This window comes from Pristis pectinata, chromosome 1 (assembly GCF_009764475.1).
Source record: "Pristis pectinata isolate sPriPec2 chromosome 1, sPriPec2.1.pri, whole genome shotgun sequence".
Classification (NCBI taxonomy): domain Eukaryota; kingdom Metazoa; phylum Chordata; class Chondrichthyes; order Rhinopristiformes; family Pristidae; genus Pristis; species Pristis pectinata.
Window position 1 is genome coordinate 9,272,020 of NC_067405.1, and position 21,951 is coordinate 9,293,970.

Sequence of the window (21,951 nt, forward strand, 5' to 3'; positions counted from 1 at the left end):
GCCCCTTTAGCCCATGGAGTCTGGTCGACCATCAAACACCCATTTACACTAGTCCTGCACTAATCCCATTTTATTCTTTCTGGAACATAGAACAGTACAGCACAGGGACAGGCCCTTCGGCCCATGATATCTGTGCTGACCATGATGCCAAATTAAACTAAACCTATCTGCCTGCACACGACCCATATCCCTCCTTTCCAATCAACCCCCTGAAGGCTCTACCACTCACCTATGCACAGGGGGCATTTTACAGTGGTCAATTAACCTACTAACCCTCAAGTCTTTGAGATGTGGGAGGAAACCAGAGGAAACAGGGACAATGTGCAGACTCCACACAGACAGAGGTCAGGATTGAACCTCGGTCACTAGAGCTGTGACATCTACTGACTGCACCACTGTGCCACCCAAAATATTTGTTTCCTTCTCATCTACTGTCTGTGCTTGGAGCTTGAGTGCACCATGGAGAAGGGGTTCATGCTATCTCATCCGTCTAGGCTTGTCCGTGAAGGAATGTCACCTGGGCAGACCGCCAGGGATGCCCTTCGAACAACATCCTTTCACCAACAATCGGCGTTGTCAGGAGGGGCCGTTTTTGTGAATGGTGTCTCAGCTGTCACGGTTGCCTCGGCAACATCTCAGAGTTCTTTATGTGGTCGTTTTGACAACCGTGAACAAAGTTCCTACAAAAGAGAGCTCAAACTAGCGGAGCGTTACCAACCTGCGGTTTCATTTAGTGATGAACGAAGGATGGGTAAACTTGCACATTATGTCCAGTTGAGAAGGACAATTATAGATGCTGTCCTTCAGATCTCTGTTGCCTCTGGCAGCCCCGATTTCACTGTGGCAGGTTTGTCATTGGAGGTGGTGATGGGGGGAGCAACTCAGAGTGATGAATGAAAGATGTCACCCAGAAAATGTATTGGCACTGCATTAAAGTGTGGCAGCTTGAATGCAACTATCTTATTTCAGCTTCTGTTGTCGGTGCCAGCATCTGACGGCAGAACTGGAGGAGACACCTCATGTTGATTTGTGACAGTTGCAGAGTTTCTGGAATGCCCCTGTGCACAGTAAAATGACTTTCAGGTTGCTGTGTGTGATAACAGCGGGCTGTCGAAACCCTCCCTCTCCCCAGCCATTGAAGAAGATGAGGCTGATTTGTACGGCTGGCTGGTCTTGACTGGTGATAAGCTTTGATCAGCCCTGATTCCCACTCCCCCTCACTCCTGCCTTATTGTGGGACCTGTAGGTAAACAGGTGCCTCCATTATCTTGGATACCCTTTGCACGTTCTCTTCGTACACTTCTCTCAGTTGGTGTCAAGTTACTATTTGGCATTCAGTTGCTAAAGGTTAACTGTTATCAATTGTCCTGGCCAAATCTTACTCGATCTTACTAAAGCTGACTCTCTGGTAGTTATTTTCTTTAGTGTTTTGTGGATCTTGCTGTGCACATAAAGGCTGCAGCTGTTCCAGCAGAAATAGCCTCTGCACTTCAAAGGTCAGAATCAGCATCAGAATCAGATTTGTTATTGCTGAATGATATGACATGAAATTTGTTGTTTCTGGCAGCAGTACAGTGCAAAGACATACAATTACGATCAATTACAAAAATACATAAGTAGTGCAAGAAAGGAGGAATAACGATGTGTGTTCATGGGTTCATGGACCGTTCAGAAATCTGATGGCAGAGGGGAAGAAGCTGTTCCTGAATGATTGCACGTGGGTCTTCAGGCTCCTGTACCTCCTCCCCGATGGTAGTAACGAGAACATAGAACACAGAGTACAGCACAGAACAGGCCCTTCAGCCCACAGTGTTGTGGTGACATAGCTAATCCCTCCTACCTACAGAATGCCCATATCCCTCTATTTTCTTCTCATTCATGTGCCTATCCAAGCCCCTCTTAAAAGCCCACAGTGAATTTGCCTCCACCACCCTACCAGGAAACGCATTCCAGGCATCCACCACTCTCTCAGTAAAAAACTTACACCTCACATCTGTTCTGAACCTATCCCTCTCACCTTCAATGCATGCCCTCTGGTATTGGATCACTCAATAATGGCAAAAAGATATTGCTTGTCCACCCTATCTATGCCCCTATCATTTTATACACTTCCAACAGCCCATCCCTCAGCCTCCGCTGCTCCAGAGAAAAGACCCCAAGTTTGTCCAGTCCCTCCTGATAGCACATGCCCTATAATCCAGGCAGCATCCTAGTAAACCTCCTCTGCACCCTCTCTAAAGCCTCGACATCCTTCCTATAGTGAAGTGACCAGAATTGCACGCAATACTCTAAATGCAGCCGAACCAGAGTTCTATAGAGATGCATCATAACTTCTTGACTCCTGTACTGAAGTGGGCATGTCCCGGATGGTGAGGGTCCTTAATGATGGATGCACCGCCTCTTGAAGATGTCCTTGATGGTGGGGGGGGTTGTGCCCGTGATGGAGCTGGCTGAGTCTTCAACTCTCTGCAGCCTCTTGCGATCCTGTGCATTGGAGCTTCCATACCAGGCTTCTTGGTACTTCCCTGATTCCAAAGCATTTTCAGGATCCCTTGAAAGAATGAAAGGTGCAATTGAAATGCACTGGTCTTTCATTATTCTGATCTTCCTGTGTAATTACTATTGGGGGCACAGTGGTGCAGTTGGTTGAGCAGCTGCCTCACAGCTCCAGTGACCCAGGTTCAATCCTGACTTCAGGCGCTGTCTGAGTGGAGTTTACATGTTCTCCCTGTGACCCCATGAATTTCCTCTGGTTTATTCCCACATCCTAAAGAAGCGCGGCTTGGTAGGTTATTTCGCTGTTGTAAATTGCCCCTCGTGTAGGCAAGTGGTAGGTTCTGGGGAGAGTTGATGGAACTATGGGGAGGATAGTCAGTGAGGACACAGTGGGCTGAAGAGCCTGTTTCTGTGCTGTATCTCTCCATGGATCTACAGCACCACCCCTTCAGGTGGTGAGCTCCAGATACTCCCCATCCCCACACCACATCTCCTTGGATGAAAACATTTACCTCCAATTCCCCTCTAATCCATCTACTTTAAATTGATGTCCAAGTCAAGTCGTAGATTCTAGGGGGAGTTCAAAGTCAGAGTCGAGTTTATTGTCACATGCACAAGTACACGTATGCACCCATGCAATGAAAAACTTACTTGCAGCAGCATCACAGGCACGTAGCATCCGATAAACAACATTCGCAAGAAAAAGCAAATTATACTGAAATTATGCAAGAAAGAACACTAGCGATTAAGGTTGTGCAGGTTGGTTCAAGAACCGAATGGTTGAAGGGAAGTAGCTGTTCTTGAACCTGGTGGTGTGGGACTTCAGGCTTCTGTACCTCCTGCCCAATGGTAGCTGTGAGCAGAAGGCATGGCCTGGATGGTGGGGATCTTTGATGATAGATGTTGCCTCCTAGATACTTTCAGTGGTGGGGAGAGATGTTCCTGTGATGGATTGGGCTAAGTCCACTACTCTGTACTGGGACCCTTGCTCTTTGTGACTTTTATAAACGACCTGGATGAGGAAGTGGAGGGGTGGGTTAGTAAGTTTGTGGATGACACGAAGGTTGGGGGTGTTATGGACAGTTTGGAGGGCTGTCAGAGGTTGCAGAAGGAGATAGCTAGGATGCAGAGTTGGGCTGAGAAGTGGCAGATGCAGTTCAACCCAGATAAGTGTGAAGTGGTTCATTTTGGTAGGTCAAATATGTTGGTGGAATATAGTCTTAATGGTAGGACTCTTGGCAATGTGGAGGATCAGAGGGATCTTGGGGTCCGAGTCAATAGGATGCTCAAAGCAGCTGTGCAGGTGGACTCTGTGGTTAAGAAGGCCTATGGCGTATTGTCCTTCATCAATCGGGGAATTGAATTTAGGAGCTGTGAGGTATTGTTGCAGCTATATAGGACCCTGGTCAGACCCCACTTGGAGTACTGTGCTCAGTTCTGGTCGCCTCACTACAGGAAAGATGTGGAAGCCATAGTGAGGGTGCAGAGGAGATTTACAAGGATGCTGCCTGGAATGCGGAGCATGTCTTATGAAAGCAGGTTGAGGGAACTCGGCCTTTTCTCCTTGGAGAGATGGAGGATGGAGGGGACCTGATAGAGGTGTATAAGATCATGAGAGGTATTGATAGGGTAGATAGTCAGAGGCTTTTCCACAGGGCTGAACTGGTGGCCACAAGAGGACATAGGTTTAAGGTGCTGGGGAGTAGTACAAAGGAGATGTCAGGGGTAAGTTTTTTACTCAGAGTGGTGAGTGTGTGGAGTGGGCTGCCGGAAACGGTGGTGGAGGCTGATACGATGGGGTCTTTCAAGAGGCTGCTAGATAGGTACATGGAGCTGAGCAAAATAGAGGGCTGTGGGTAAGCCTAGTAATTTCTAGGGTAGGGACATGTTCGGCACAGCTTTGTGGGCCGAAGGGCCTGAATTGTGCTGTGGCTTTTCTATGTTTCTCTGCAGCTTCTTATGCTCCTGCATAAGAGAGGTATGTCGGATTAGCACAAGTGGGTGGTAGATGGACTCCTGACCTCACAATCTACCTCGTCATAGCCTTGCACCTTATTGTCTGCCTGCACTGCACTTTCTCTGTAACTGTGACACTTTATTCTGCTATTGCTTTTCCCTTGTACTACTTTGATGTACTGATGTGATGAAATGTGGATAGCATACAGTTTTTCACTGTACCTCGGTACATGTGACAATAATAAACGAATTTACCAATTTCTTTCAGTGGGCCCACATCAGCTCAGTGGTATGAAAGGCCTGCTTCTGTTCTGTATGACTCTAGGGGCTAGCTCAGGTGTAATGGCCCTCAGTTCCATGAAAGAGTCTATGGTTAACTATAGCGGGGAACGTGGTAGTGTTGTCATTAGGTTAGTGGAGGTCAGGCTACTTTATTCAGAATTAAAGCTGTACCCTAAAAGATTGAGCGCCATCTGCTTACCATGTATACAGGGTCAGACAGGCAAAGTCCAGCTGTTCAGTGAACCCAGCCTGGCAATTCAAGGGAGCGGGGATCAGGCAGGAAGGTCGAGTTACTTTGAAGATCAGCCACAACGTTACCGAATGCCGAAGCAGACTCGAGAGGCTGTGTGACCTAGCCCTGCTCCTGTTACATAAGTACGCATCATGACTTTGAATGGTCCCTCTGTTTATGAGGTGTACAATACAAAGATGCACGCCTTGGAGGGATGACATACTGTGACATAAATGCAAGTCCTTTTTAACCAGTCTCTTGCAGTGTGTCAGTGAAGAAGAAAAAAAATAGCACACCCTGTGTATTTATTTAGAACAGTGGGATTGATTTTCACTTGTTCCTTTAAATTTTCTTCCTGATTGCTCTCACTGTTCATCTTCCCAGATTTTGTGGCCTGTTCTGCCTTGTGTCAGTTCTGCCACTAACCGATCCTGTTTTCTGTCTCTGCTCCCTCTTCAGACTTTGTCACCTCTCTCTCTCTCTCCCCCTCTTGTCCTTGCATTCCTTGTGTGGTGTCAGTGCAGAGTGTGACAGGTTCACTCTGGTGGGTCAGACATTGGAATTGGCTCCCATGCTGTGATGAATTATATGAGCCTCAAGCCATACAGTTTGGAAGGGCAGGAGTTGGAGATGGATGAATTTGTCACATCTTGCAGCAACCACTGAAGATATTGGGACTCTTGTGCATTATTCCACTTTAAACACTGGCATGGAGCCCTCTTCATTCACCTGTGTCTCGGTTTAACATAAAACAATTTCATATTGACATTATATTTCGTTATGGGGCCATTAAGCCCACTGAATTTATGCTAGCTCTCAGAACAATCCCATCAATTCTATTCCTGTGATCTATTCTCTCACACATGCCCATTAACACCCACACCCCAAATTACCCACCAGCCACCCACACAAGGGGTAATTGCCAGTAACCAATGAACCTACCAAACAACACGTCTTTAAGTTGTGGGTGGAAACTGGAGCATCTGGAGGAAACCCACACTAACTAATTCTACACTAATCCCACTTTATTCTCTCTACTTTCCCGTCAGCTCTCCTCAGGCTCTCCCACTCACCAACAGAGGAGGGGCAATTCAGTGACCAATTAACCTACCAACCTGTTTGGATTTGGGATGTGGGAGGAAACTGGAGCACCTTGAGGAGAACATGCAAACTTCACACAGATAGAATTCAGGTCGCTGGAGCTGTGAGGCAGCTGCACCTTTGAGAATACCACTGTGCTCCCCACCCCAACCCCCTCTCAACAGTGCAGCAAACCCCTCCCTACTGCACCGAAGTATTTGTCTAGATTTTAATCTCAGGGGTGGGACTCAGACCCATAATTATCTAATTCAGGGTTGAGGCATACAACAAGATACAAAAAGGAAATGTTGGAAACACTCAACAGATCAAGCATCATCTATAGAAAGAGAACCAGAGCTAATGTTTCAGGTCTGGGACCCTCTTTCTTAGTTCTGCCAAAGGGACTTGGACCTAAAATGTTAACTCTGTCCTACAGGTGCTGCCTGACCTGCTGAGTGTTTCCAGCATTTTCTGTTTTTGGGACATAGAACAGTACAGCACAGTAACGGACCCTTCAGCCCACAATGTCTGCACTGAACACGATGTCAAATTAAGCTAAATCTCTTCTGCCTGCATGTGATTAATATCCCTCCATTCCCTGCATATTCATGTGTCTATCTAAAACCCTTTAAACACCACTGTTGTATCTTTATTTCAGATTTACAGCATCTGCAGTTATATTTTTTGATTCTCATTTGCAGGTTAACATGAGGACTTCACCATGCATCAGCAGCTGGTGTTTTCAGGAGCACAACAGGCATTTGTATAGCACACTTTCCAAGGTTCTTTGCAGGAAAGTTATCAGACAAGATTTAGTGCCAAGCCACATAAAAAGGTTAAGGCAGACGATTAAAAGTCTGAATAGACAGATAGGTTTTAACAAATATCCTAAATGAGGTAAGAAAGAGGGAGAGGTTTAGGGAATTTCAGAACTTTGGCTTCAGGCAGCTGAAGGCATGGCTGTCAGTGGCCGAGTGATAGAAGTCAGGAAAGCCAAAATGAGAAGAACGCATGGTTCTCGGAGGAGGTTACAGAGAGAGGGAGGCCATGAAGGGATCTGAACACAACTACAATTGAGGTCTTGCCAGAAGAGGAGGGAAGACAGGTCAGCGAGCAGTGGGTGTTGGGTGAATGAGTTTAAAGCTGGCACTTCTAGACCAGGCAGAGAAGCTGCGTGCTTGACAATGAAGGAAAGGGGCAAAGGAAAAGATTCTCACAGCATAAATGATTGACGAAAGCTCATCAAGCTGACAATCTCCCTTTCATTACTCAACCCCTGCAACAATAGGAAGAATAAGAAGGGTGAACTCACCAAACGTTCCCTGAGGTTTCTTTCCAGGCTTGCCCAGGTCTTGTTGTTAATGCGCCCATCAGAAGTGGTGGGTTACCTTTCGTTGTCATGGTGCTGCCCTGAATTTTCGGTCTTTTGATTCCGTTATGGGCTGTGCCAAGTATGAGCAAATCCAAACTTGCATCATTTCTGTAAGGACGCAGTTAACAGATCCCTGGACTAAGGCCAGCTCATTGCCTCTTGAGAGTTGTTTTTTTCCAGCAATGAGAGTATTTTTTATAATATATGTAATAATGGAACTTGTTTGTTTAATTTTAGTTCATTATTCATGGCTGTGTGTGATTGGCAGGTCTTGTCTTGGAGCCAGGGATCCTTACTGTGGCTGGGACCTGAGACAGAAAAAATGTACTACCATCGAGGATAGCTCCAACATGAGTCTGTGGAGCCAGAACATCACCGACTGCCCGGTACGTGCCTTATATCTTATTCCCATTCATGCCATTTGTTTGCAGTTGGTTATATATTGTCTTTGTATTCAAGATCTCACCTCTCTCTCTCTTGGTAGTGTAGCGGTTAGCATAATGCTATTACAGTGCCAGCGACCCGGGTTCAATTCCCGCCGCTGTCTGTAAGGAGTTTGTATGTTCTCCCTGTGTCTGCGTGGGTTTCCTCCGGGTGCTCTGGGTTCCTCCCACATTCCAAAGACATACGGGTTAGGAAGTTGTGGGCATGCTATGTTGGCGCCGGAAGCGTGGCGACACTTGCGGGCTGCCCCCAGAACACTCTCCGCAAAAGATGCATTTCACTGTGTGTTTCGATGTACATGTGGTTAATAAAGAAATTTTATCTTATCTGAATGTCCTCTAGCGCCAAATTCCTCCAAAATCTCTCAGAATCAGAATCAGGTTTATTATCACTGACATATGATGTGAAATTTGTTGTTTTGCTGCAACAGTACAGTGCAAGACATAAAAATTACTATAAATTACAAAATAAATTAATAGTGCAAAAGAAAGGAATAATGCGGTTGTGTTCATGGGTTCATGGACCGTTCGGAAATCTGATGGGAGAGGGGAAGAAGCTGGTTGTTGAGTGTGGGTCTTCAGGCTCCTGTATCTCTTCCCTGGTAGTAGTAACGAGAAGAGGGCATATCCGGGATGATGAGGGTCCTTAGTGATGGATGTCGCCTTCTTGAGGCACCACTTCTTGAAGCTGTCCTTGATGACGAGGAGGATTGTCCCAATTTATCTCTACACTCCTCATGAGCATCCCAAAGTGAATCACTCCATTTTGGTGGAAGTGTCTACAACCGCCAAACACCTAAACTCTGGAATTCCCTCCCTAAACTTCTCCGCCTAAGATGCTTCTTAAAACCTATTTCTTTGACCAAGTTTTTGGTCAATGCAGTGTAGTTTTTAAGGAGCATCTTAAATGTACACTCCTGCTTGATAACACTCCTATTTTTCACTAAAACCACTGTATAAATGGAAGAATGATCCCAGGAATGAAAGGCTTAACATATGAAGAGTGTTGTCTCTGGGCCTGTACTCAATGGAGTTCAGAAGGATGAAGGGGGGATCTCATTAAAACCTACCAGATACTGAAAGGCCTGGATAGAGTGGACGTGGAGAGGATGTGTCCATTCATAGGAGAGTCCAGGATCTGAGGGCACAGCCTCAGAATGAAGGGACGTCCCTTTAAAACTGAGATGGGGAGGAATTTCTTCAACCAGAGGGTGGTGAATCTATGCAATTCATTGCCTGCGGAGTCCAAGTCATTGGGTGTAGTTAAGGCAGAGATTGATAGGTTCTTGATTGATAAGGGGGGTTAGGGGTTACGGGAAGAAGGTGGGAGAATGGGGTTGAAAAAATATCAGCCATGATTGAATGGCAGAGTAGATTCAATGGGCCTATATCTTATGGTCTTATGGAAGTTGCTAATGTCTATCCAAAAGTTTTCCAAAACTCTGTGGAGTGTCTGGGGGAGATTTACATCTGCAAGTGTAATGTGTTATGTCCCCTAGTAGTTGAACCCTCTCCCAATGGAAACAGCTTTTGAGGGCTTCTGTGTGGAAAGACCAGAGAAGCTGGCTTTATTCCCCTTGGAGCAGAGAGATGAAGTGGAGATTTGATGATGTTCCCAGAACACAGGAGCACAACATTGTAATAGTGTGGAATGAAATCCTGTGGAGTCTATAAAGATTGTATGGGAGGACAATCCAGTGAATCCCACTCCCCCATCCTCTCCCCATGGTCCTGCAAACTTGTTCCCTTGTCCATTTCCTTTTGAACATTATAATTGAATCTGCTTCCATTACCTCCCTGACAGTGTGCTCCAGACTCTAACCACTCACTGTGTGAAAAGAACTTTCTCATGTCACTTTTGGTCCTTTAGCCATTCATGTTCGTTCTACGTCCTCTAATCCTTGACCTCCTGCCAATAGAAAACATTCTCTCTACCTATCCTGTCATGCCCTTCATGATTTTAAAGATCCCCTCATAACCTTGAGGAACTCAAGAAGCTGAGTTCCTTTAGCTTTTTGGGTGTTGCTCCAGACTCCGGCATCTGCAGTCTCTTGTGTCCCCTCACAACCTACTTTGGTCCAAGGACAACATTCCAACTTCTCCTGTCTCTCTCCATAGCTCAAGACCCTCATCCCTGGAATCACTTTGATTATTCACTCTTCTGCATCCTGTCTAAAGCCTTCACATCTTCCCTCAAGTGTGCCTCCCAGAATCGAACACAATGATCCAGCTATGCCCAAACCATATATAAAGATTTATCATGACTTCCTTGCTCTCATGCTTGATATCTCTGTTTATAAAAGGCCAAGATCCTCTATGCTTTTTTAACAATGTTCCCAGCTTGCTATACCACCTTCAGTGAACTCTGCACCAATAACCCACATCTCCTTGTTCTAGTACCCCTTTTCGAGTTATGCCCTCCAGTTTATGTTGCCTCTCTCAACCTTGCTACCATTATTTCTCTGCATTAAATATCATCTGCCATCCATCACCCCCCCCCCCCCCACCATCAGCCTCTTCACATCTGTTTGATTTCCAGTACTTAAACATGAGGGAATTGATCAAGTAATTAGGAAGACATTTGATGAGAACTTCATCAGTAGTTGGGAACACTAACATAGTAGCAGCAACACATTGGATCCTGTCTCCTAAATCCAGCTTCATTGAAGCAAGTGGAAGTGAAATAGGGAGCAGAGTAACCTGCCCTATCCCTGCTCTGCAGTGTGTTTCATGCTACAGATTGGAGATGAAGTTTTGGGGATAGGTTTCCTTCAATATGATGCTCAGTAACCAGAGGACAGAGACATAAGATTAATCGCAACAGAACCCAGTGATGGGGTGTGGATTCTTTCACTTAGCGACCTGTTTTGATCTGTTGTGCCATAGTGTCATACAGCACAGAAATAGGCCCTTTCGTCCATCATGTCCATACTCTAACCACCTGAAAATGTGGTGGAAACAGATTCAGTAGTGACTCACGAAAGGGAATTGGATAACTACTCAAGAGGGAATATTATAAGGTAATGGAAACACAATGGAAAGCACAGGGGTGCAGCTAATAGAACTGTTACCTCAAAGTTTGTGTCCTACTGTACCCTAGTTCCTAATCACCCATTGTTGAACATCCCAGCCCAGCAACACTTTAAATTTTAAAGTCTTGTCTCCCTGTAACCTTCCTCCAGCCCTCTGTGACACTTCCAACTCTAGTCTGTTGTGCACTGCACTTCAACTTTGACCCACCACCATGAGCGAGTCTTCAATCGTCAACATTCTAAAGTCTGGAATTCCATCCTTTTACCTGAGTAGTTGCCTCTCTCTTTCTTCTCAACCATTACTGATGTGTTGTCTGACAAGAGGAGGGAAATGGTTGTGCCTGGATTCCTTTCCTGCACCTTTTGAGTAACATAAGTAACTCACAACATTGAATCATGTTTCAATTCTCCTTGTTGTCCCTTCTGGTAATACTTTTCCTCAGATGTCAGTCCTTACACATTACTGGCCACTCTGTCAACAGGCCCTGCCTCTTCCAAGGATCTATGCACACTTCCACCAGGCACTTTTGTTGCAACACACCCTTCAGAGCTATGTCATTGACATAAAGTAGCAGCTTTCTGTTGTACCTTGCTTCTGAAATTTGATTCTGTTGATAATATTAGTGCAGCATGTCAATGTTTTGTATTAGTCATTCACATCATTCTTCAAAGGCCCCATATCCCTGACAGAATTGCGTGGGCTGTGTGCTCTGTGTTCATCCCTTAAGGGAACATCCCCAGTCAGGTACTTAGAGCAAGGGCAGGCAAAACTGATTATGTCTTTGTCACTATATTTTGAAAACTATTTGATGCAACAGTAGACTTTAAAGATTGAAGAAAACCAGAAATTAAACTTCTAGAGGAACATAGTGATGAGTCTGACAATTGGTTGAGGGTTATGGGGAACTGACACAGAAGAGAGGTTGAGGCCAGTGTAGGTCAGCCATGATCACATTGAATGGTGGGGCAGGTTTGAGGGACCGAGTGGCCTACTCATAGTGTCATAGAGTCACAGAGTCATACAGCGTGGAAACTGGCCCTTCAGCCCAACTGGTCCTTGCCGACCAGGACACCCATCTAAGGTAGTCCCATTTGCCTATGTTTGGTCCATGTCCCTCTAAACATTTCCTAACCATGTACCTGTCCAACTGTCTTCCATATGTTGTTAATGTACCTGCCTCAACCACTTCCTCTGGCAGCTCATTCCATGTACGGACCACCCTCTGCGTGAAAAAGTTGTCCCCCAGGTTCCTGTTAAATCTTTCCCCTCTCACCCTAAACCTATGTCCTCTAGCTCTTGATTCCCCAACCCTGGGGAAAAAATATGCTCCTCATGATTTTATACACCTCTAGAATTTCAGCCCTCATTCTCCTAAACTCCAATGAATAAAGTCCCAGCCTGCTTAACCCTTCTCCATAACAGTCCCTCAAGTCTCAGCAACATCCTCATAAAGCTCCTTTGCACTCTTTCCAGCTTACTCCTATTTTCTTTGTTTAAGTAAATGTTTATTTTGGGTAAAATATATTGAGGGTAAGACATGATTGCTGTCTTTTGCAGGAGTAACCATCACAATATTTTGGGGGAAAAATTATGTCCCCAGGGATTAGCTAACACACAACATTGGATGATGGAGTTTAATTCAGATGAATGAAAAGTGTTGCATTTTAGGAAGGCAAACCAGGGCAGGACTGACACAGTAAATGGTAGGGCCCTGGGGAGTGTTGTAGAACAGAGAGACCTAGGGGTACAAGTACATGGTTCCCTGAAAGTGGCGACACAGGTAGACAGGGTGGTGAAGAAGGTGTTTGGCCTGCTTGGTCAGAACATCGAGCGCAGGAGTTGGGACATCATGTTACAGCTGTACAAGATGTGAGTGCGGCCACATTTGGAGTAATGCCTACAGTTCTGGTCGCCCTGCTATAGGAAGGATGTCATTAAACTGGAGAGGGTGCAGAAAAGATTTACAAGGATGTTACCAGGACTGAAGGGCTGGGGTTATAAGGAGAGGCTGTATAGGCTGGGACTTGTTTCCCTGGAACGTAGGAAGCTGCGGGGTGACCGTATAGATGTTAATAAAATCATGAGGGGCATAGATAAGGTGAAGAGCTAAAGTCTTTTCCCCAGGGTAGAGGAGTCTAAAACTAGAGGGCACGGGTTTAAAGTGAGACGGGAAAGATTTAATATGGACCTGAGGGGCAACTTTTTCTCACAGAGGGTGGTCAGTACATGGAACAAACTGCCAGAGGAAGTGGTAGAGGCAGGTACAATTAAAAAGCATTTGGACAGTTACATGGATAGGAAAGATTTAGAGGGATATGGGCCAAACACAGGCAAATGGGACGAGCTCAGTTCGGTAATTTAGTCGGAACAGATGAGTTGAGCTGAAGGACCTGTTTCCTTGCTGTATATCTCTATGACTCTTAACATAGACTTGATACACTAATATCATCAAAGGAATCAAATTTCAGAAGCCAGGTGCAACGGAAAGCTGCTACTTTGTGTAAATGGCATAGCTCTGAAGGGTGTGTTGTAATTGGGTAGAAGTGTATATAAATCCTTGGAAGAGGCAGGCCCTGTTGAGAGAGTGGTTCATAATGCGTATGGTATTGTAGAATTCATAGACACATGGAGAGGAGAAACAGTGAAGTTATGTTGAACCTGTGCCAAACACTGGTCAGGTCAAATGTGGTGATTGCATCCAGTTTTGTCATCCAATCCGAAGGTCCCAGATAGAATGAAGAAGAGATTTACCAGAACAATTCCATGGAGGAGAGGTTTCAGCCTCAAGGTTAGGTCAGAGAAGCTGGGTTTGTTTTCCTTGAGCAATAAAGATTGGGAGGATATTTTATGGAGATTGAAAAGATTGTGACTAGTTGAGAGAGGGTGATCAGAGGGAAGCTGTTCCTATTGGTAGATTATTCAAGGACCAGGAATACCGATTTGGAAAAAGATACGAGGGCATATGTGTTGGAAAAAATGCTTTTACTCAAGATAAGATATCTTTATTAGTCACATATACATCAAAACACACAGTGAAATGCATCTTTTGCGTAGAGTGTTCTGGGGGCAGCCCGCAAGTGTCGCCATGCTCTGGCGCCAACATAGCATGCCCACAACTTCCTAACCCGTACGTCTTTGGAACGTGGGAGGAAACCGGAGCACCTGGAGGAAACCCACGCAGACATGGGGAGAACATACAAACTCCTTACAGACAGTGGCCAGAACTGAACCCGGGTGGCTGGCACTGTAATAGTGTTACGCTAACCGCTACACTACCGTGCCTTCCCAGAGTGTAGTTTTGATCTTGAAATCACATCCATCTACTGGTAGCAGAAACAGAATCAATTTGTGTCTTCAAAAGGCAATTGGATAGACATTTGTGGAAAAATAACTCGCAGAATTACAGGGAAAAAAATTGGGGAATAGGACTGATGGGATTGCTCTAATAAAAGTCAGCATGAATTCAGCAGGTCAAATAGTCTCCTTCTCTGTGGTAACAATTCCAGGTTTTTATGCTCAGTGCAAGTGACGAAGGACAAATTTAAACATTTAATTTATTTTTAAGTATGTTTGGTGTATAATGGTTGGGTTTTTATGATTTAGATGAGAAACCTCACGGTGGATGGTAAATTTGGACCTTGGTCTCCGTGGCAACTATGTGAGCATACGGACAAGGAGGCCACAGGATCGTGCATGTGCCGCTCCCGGTCATGTGACAGCCCTGCTCCACAGTGCGGAGGTCACGAGTGTGAGGGATCCAGGATTGAAGTGGCAAATTGCTCAAGGTACAAGGACTCTATCATTACAGTGGGTTTGCTCGTTCTCCTACACTCCAATGAAAACCTGCTCAATCTCTCTCCACAACTCACTCCCTCGAGTCCCGGCAACATCCTTGTAAGATGCCGCAATCTGGAGTGGCAGACAATCTCCTGGAGGAACTCAGCAGGTTGAGCAGCATCTGTGAGGGGGGCGGATGTTGCTGCTGCTCGACTGAGTGGCTGCTCGACCCACTGAGTTCCTCCAGCAGATTGTTCGATGCTTCAAATGTTTCTCAGGGCAAATTTTTAAGATCGACGGAATTATTTGAGAAGAAGTCAAAATTCACACACTGGCCAACTGTGACAAGCATTAAATTAACTGGCCCTTGAAGCAGTTTTTCTTTTAGAAATGTAGAAAACATTGAAAATAGGAGTAGGAGTAGGCCATTCGGCCCTTCAAGTCTGCTCCTCCATTCAATATGATCATGACTAATCATCAAAATTCACTCTTGTGTTTCAGCTTTCTTCCCATATTCCTTCATCCCTCTATCTCTCTATCTGACTCCTTATTTAATATATGTAATGACTTGGCTTCAACTGCTTTGTGTGGTAGAGAATTCAAGTTCAAGTTTATTGTCATGGGCATACATACCCTGGGTATACATGCCATAAAAATTAGCTTTTTGCACAGCAGCACAGTACATTACAAAGATATTTTGAAATGCATGCAGGGTGATGCATTCCCCAGAGTCCTGGTTAATCCTTAACTCACATCCAACCCCACCCAAAATGATCAGTTTTCCATTGCTGTTGAGGTAGCTTGCTACATACAAATTGGTTGCCGCATTTCCTGCATTGTAACAGTGACGATACTTCAAGAAGTATTTCAACGTCTGTGCTGTACTTTTGGCTTTCTTGTGGTCGTGAAAGGTGCTATATAATAGAAGTCTTGCTCCCTTTTTTGTCCAGTTTCCTAGAAGGGATTGTGGTTGTCAAAATCGTGCAATTGTCTCTCATTTTTATTGAATATCTTGGCATCTTATGTTACCATTGCGACAAGTAGTACAAAACTTGACCTTGTTCTCAGCTGAAATCCAGGATACTTTCCCAGTGGTCGCACCGTCTACCACTGGGACTTAAACAGAGTGGTTCACAGGTACAAAGTCAATGGGAGCATTAGCAGACAAAGTTTGACACCAACCTCCGTGGAGAGATGATAGTACAATTAACTAAGAGCATGGTCAAAGGGGAAAGTTTTGAAGATCAGGTAACAACATGAAGCACAAAGTTGGAAAATGTGAGGACATCCATTTTGGTAAGCAAGGAGGAGAAATTTCTTCACTCAAAGGTGTGATTCTTTGGAATTCTCCATCCTGGAGGGCTGTGGAGAGTCAGTCACTGAGTTCATTCAAATCTGAGATCGATAGATTTCTGCATATTAGAGAAATGAAGGGCAATGGGGATAGGGCAGGGACATGGTACTGAGGGAAAAGATCATCCATGTCCTTATTGAGTGTGGAGCAGGCTTGAGGGGCCAAATGGCTTCCTCTGAAGGTATTTCTTATGTTCTATTGGAAGAAAAATAAAAGAATATTATTTAAGTGGAGAGAGACTACAAATGTGGAGTGATCTCCTGCCCTTGGACATGAAAAGCATTGAAGGTCCAAGTCTCTGTGCCCTGAAGAGTCAGTCACTGAGCTCATTCAAAACTGAGATCGACAGATTTTTGGATATTAGAGAAATGAAGGGAAATGGGGATAGGGCAGGATGCCCATCTAAGCTAGTCCCATTTGCCCGTGTTTGGCCCATTTCCCTCGAAACCTTCCCTGTTCATGCATGGTCTTACTCCTGCTTCCGTTTCTTGCATTCTATGTTATACCATAACCACAGCTAAAAACACAGAAGATGTACAGTACATAAGATCGACAGACTCCGACGCTGCACTTAACCTTGATGAGTTCCAGTCAACATAGCAATACTATTATACTAGGTATTAGCCTCAGAACAGGACAAATCACTTCAGAATGAACGATTGAGCAAAGACAAGAGCTATAGCTACATTAGAAGTTGTTTAATATGTTTGTGTTGTACGCAGTTTATATCTGGTGGTGGAATCACCTTCTCTGTTTCCTGCTTTCAATAATTCCATGGTACATCTGGTAACATTTCTGCCTATCTTCAGATATTGTACCTAGGGTAATAATCACTGAATTGAATGGCATTCACCTGAGGCATTCTAGCTGCCACTGAGGACTGATGTTGATTTAAACAGCATGAGGTTTAAGTGTGCCTCACAGTGTCTGTTGTTAATTAGTGTCCCCCTGACATTGCACAAACTCACGATGGCGTAACAGGTTCAATCCCGACCTCCGGTGCTGTCTGTGTGGAATTTGCACCTTCTCCCTGTGACCCCATGGGGTTTTTCCCCGGTTTCCTCCTGCATCCCAGAGATGTGCTGGTTGTTAGGTTAATTGGCTGTGGTAAAATACCCCTTATGTAGGTACCTTGTGGGAGAATCAAGGGGGTATTAATGGGTATTGCTGAGAGAATGAGCTACAGGGAAACAAGTGGTGGGATTGTTCTGAGACCAACGGCATGGGCTCAAAGAGATGCAAAGCCTTTTCCTATATCATATGAGAAATAGTCATAGAGTAATACAGCATGGAAACTTCAGTCCAACTTATCCATTCCAAGATGCCAATCTAAGCTGGTCCCATTTGCCCGTGTTTGGCCCATATCTCTCTAAAGCTTTCCTATCCATGTACCTGTCTTTTAAATGCTGTTATTGTACCTGCCTCAACCACTTCCATGTACACACCACCCTCTGTGTGAAGAAGTTGTCCCTCAGATCCCTTTTAAATCTTTCCTTTCTCACCTCAACCCTCTGCCTTCTAGTTTAAATAGTGTTAGTAATGATTATCACAAAAACTAATGGATTAGAAAGAAAAGTAAAGAAAGTTAAATTGAAGGAGGCCATTTAGCACCTTCATGCAATACGGCCATTGCTGCTCCTCTGTCTCAGTGTGATCATCCTGCTCTCTCCCCATACCTTTCCTGCCTTTTCTACACTCAATAATAGACTTGTTGTTACATCAAACATCACCAATTTAACACACTTTCCTGGTGCTAAAGTACATCAGGTCCACAAGCTCTCTATCCTCAGGTGGAAACTGTTTTCTTGATTCTAATTGTGTTCTTTCTTGTAAAAATTGGGTACAATTAATGTTAAATGTATGTTTTTCTTGTGAATGCTGCTTATCTAATGCTAGGTGCCTGTGATGCTGCTGCAAGGAAGTTTTCCATTGCACCTGTGCACACATGGACTTGTGCAGATGACAATAAACTTGACTTTGTCTTTGGAGTCGACAGAGAAATCTGGAACACAAAACCAGTCTCAGTAGTGGTGACCATGAAACTGCTGGTAGTGGTAAAAACCCGTCCAATTCATTATTGTCTGACTACACCCAGTCTGGACTATATGTGACTCCAGACCCGCTGCGTGATTGACTCTGAAGTGGTCTCACAGTTCCCTCAATTCAAGGGCAATAAAGGATGTAAAAACCTGTCTGGTTCATTAATGCCCTTCAAGGGGAGGAAATTTACCGACCATCATTACCCAATTTGACCTTTATGTGACTCCAGACTCACACCATGTGGTCAAGTCAGGTTGAGTTTATTGGCATGTGCACAAGTATGGTGAGGTACAGGTACAATCAAAAACTTCCTTGCAGCAGCATCACAGGCACATAGGTGCAGACAACACACAAAACATAAATTATACAAGGCAGTGAAAAGAATAAAAAGACTGTGCAAAACAAGATATTAGTGCAAAAAAAACACACTCAGAGGCAAGTCCACGGCAGTGCAAGAGGTGGTCTGTAGTGTTCTGTTGCTGTGGTGGGGTTAGGGTTGTGCAGGTCGGTTCAAGAACCTGATGGTTGTAGGAAAGTAGCTGTTCCTGAACCTGGTGGGGTGGGACTTCAGGCTTCTGTACCTCCTGCCTGACGGTAGCAGTAAGAAGACATCTTAAAAGAAATCCCTCTGAAATGGTTGTCACTACCACCACTTCAGGGGGCAATTGGGGATGCTGGCGTTGCCAGTGATGCCCAGATTCTGAAAGTTACTGTTAAAATGTAGAGAAGATTATTTCCACCATTTGAGGAGTTTCAGATGATTGAAGTAATGAGGTAAATAGATAGAAATCATAACCTTCAGTGAGGGGGATAAACCACTGCAACCATTTGATATCAGGAAGCATTTCACTGGACATCCAGAGCACTTTCTCCCAAAAAGGCTGCAAGGACACCATTGAAAATCTCATAGCTGAGGCTGAAAGAGTTTGGCTAATGAGGGAGGGTGTGGAGGGATGTGGTCAAGTCCACGAGGAGATGGGGCAGAGTGGTTTGCCTCTATCTGAGAGGCAATTGGTACCATTTTCCAGCGTCATTTTAAAAAGCAAATTGCACAATTCCATTTTCAAGAACAAAGTTCCTTAACTCAAATTACTGCAGAGGAATTTGCATGTCCTGAAGTTACACTGAGTGATTTTGTAACTGGAGGTGTTTCTGTGAAGTTCCTTTAAAGATAAAGTTGCTAATTCAGTTATTTGGAAGGGGTCCACAGTTGTTTTGAAAAACCAAATCCAAGGAATTTCACACAAATGTGCCTCTGGATTGTGGCTATACTTAGAACAGCTTGCATTTGTCATAGAAATTGCTAAAACTTCCATCATATTCGACACCAATTATAATAACTACCCTTTACCTTACTGATGTGAATCTGAGACAGTATCTTGGAGATGTACACAATTTGCACATCCAAGCATAGTCAAGTCATCGAGTTTATTGTGTGCACAAGTACGGTGAGGCACAGGCACAATGAAAAACTTGCTTGCAGCAACATCATAGGCACTTAGCTTCATGCAACACACAGAATTGGAACTGGTTTACTATTGTCACTTGTACCGAGGTACAGTGAAAAACTTGTCTCGCATACCGTTCATACAGATCAATTTATTACCCAGTGCATTGAGGTAGTACAGGGTAAGACAATAACAGAATGCAGAATAAAGTGTCACAGCTACAGAGAAAGTGCAGTGCAGGTAGACAGTAAGGTGCAAGGTCATAACACGTTAGATTGTACATAAATTGTACACACACTATACAAGACAGTGGAGAAATAGACTGTGCAAAACAAGACATTAGTGCAAAAACACGATTAGAAGCAAGTTCATGGTAGTGCAAGAGGTGGTCCATAGTGTTCCGTTGCTGAGGTAGGGTTAGGGTTGTGCAGGTCGGTTCAAGAACCTGGCGGTTGTAGGAAGATAGCTGTTCCTGAACCTGGTGGTGTAGGACTTCAGGCTTCTGTACCTCCTGCCTGATGGTAGCTGCGAAAAGAGGGCATGACCTGGATGGTGGGGATTTCTGATGATAGATGCTACCTTCTAGATGCAGTGCCTCATATAGTTAAGATAAAATAAGATATCTTTAGTAGTCACATGTACATTGGAACACATAGTGAAATACATCTTTTTGCGTAGAGTGTGCTGGGGGCAGCCTGCAAGTGTCGCTACGCTTCTGGTGCCAACATAGCATGCCCACAACTTCCTAACCCGTATGTCTTTGGAACGTGGGAGGAAACCGGAGCACCCAGAGGAAACCCACGCAGACACGGGGAGAACGTACAAACTCCTTACAGACAGTGGCCGGATTTGAACTCGGATTGCTGGCACTGTAATGGTGTTACGCTAACCGCTACACTACTGTGCCTGCTTTCAACGGTGGTGCAGGCAGCATGCAGGAGGACACTTGTATCTAAGATACATAAACAACAATTTACTATCAAATATAAAAACAAATTGCATTTACAAACAGCAATTTTATATATGGGATTGGGACGTGGACCTTACTGTTAGGGTCAGCATTTGTCATTCATCCTGAATTGCCCTTGAACTGAGTGATTTGCGAGGCCATTTCAGAGGGCAGTTCAGAGTTAGCCACATTACTGTGGGTGAGAGTGAGAACCTCCACTTATATATACGATGGATCTATACAACATCTTGCATTAATAGCAAAAAGCAAACTGCTGGGGAGATTCAGCAGGTCAGGCAGCATCTGTGGAGGCTACGTGAGGGTCGATGCTTTGGATTCAGACCCTGCATCAGGTCCTGATCCAGGGTCTCAACCCGAAACGTCAACCATCCACAGATGCTGCTTGACTCGCTGAGTTCCTCCAGCCCTATTTTTTGCACCAGATTCCAGCATCTATAGTCTCTTGTGTCTCCAACGTGAATTAATATATAATTTGCATCTATATATCATAACTAGTCTTTAACATGCAATAACATATAGCAGTAAACAACCTGCTGGAGGACCTCAGTGGGTCAAGTTCCTCCAGCACATTGTTTGCTGCTCCAGATTCCAGCATCTGCAGTCTCTTGTGTCTACAATAATATATACCTTGCCTTTCACTCTCTGGATCAGTGCTGGTTGTCCAAACCAGCCCTAGCTAATTGGGTAATGGCTTGCAGTTTCGGACTCCGTTTCTGTGACCTAAGCTCATGATCTAAGCCGAAATTCCCAATGGTGCGCTGAGAGGGGTGCATCTTTCTTAAGAGACATTAAACCAAGTTTGTTTGTCCTTTCGAGAAGATGACAAAACTCCTGCGGCAGTTGGTTTGAAGAATATAAGGATAATTCTTCCCGCTGTCTGAATGAATATTTGCACTTGAAACAACATTACTAAAGTGGTAGATCTGGTCATTAATCACATCACTGTGATAGATTGTTGTTTCAATAAGATCAGCTTGCATTTATTGTACAACAACAACTGCTAAAACTTTCATTCTTTTTAAATCCAATTACAACAACTTACCTTTGTTGAACTGCGACCTTTTTGTTGCTTTAGTTGGTGGCCTCCTGTCAGGACAAGATGCAAAATCCTACCCTATCTATTTTGTTAATCTACTGCTTCCGATAGCCTAATCAATAATAATGTGCAGGAAGGAGGAAGCAATTTAAATGCACATAAAATTAATTAGCGAGAAACATTATGATGAAATTTAAGGAAGGGAGGTGTCGAAGCTGGACAAGGAGAATACGATGTTGGGGGCAAACTGCTTTAGCTGTGAGAGTGGTTTGAATTAGTGGAGGGAAGTAAAATTACTTGGGCACATGGAACAACTTTATAGGGGCAAAAGTTGGTTTGGGGTGAATTGAGATCTATACATTGGGGCCAAATTGATTTTTGCTAAGTAGAAGCTATTGAGGGTCGAGGGATTAAAAAGCAACATTTGTTTTT

The 21,951-nt window shown here is 44.4% G+C and overlaps 1 protein-coding gene across 4 annotated transcripts in view; it reads left to right on the plus strand.

The window, feature by feature from the left end:
• sema5ba (sema domain, seven thrombospondin repeats (type 1 and type 1-like), transmembrane domain (TM) and short cytoplasmic domain, (semaphorin) 5Ba) overlaps positions 1-21,951 on the plus strand; it is a 350,416-nt gene that overhangs the window by 251,058 nt on the left and 77,407 nt on the right. For all 4 annotated transcript variants that reach the window (XM_052028256.1, XM_052028245.1, XM_052028265.1 and 1 more), the window contains 2 exons: positions 7,687-7,804; positions 14,498-14,679. In XM_052028256.1, the coding sequence (XP_051884216.1) occupies positions 7,687-7,804; positions 14,498-14,679 (300 nt within the window). The remainder of the gene's footprint in view (positions 1-7,686; positions 7,805-14,497; positions 14,680-21,951) is intronic.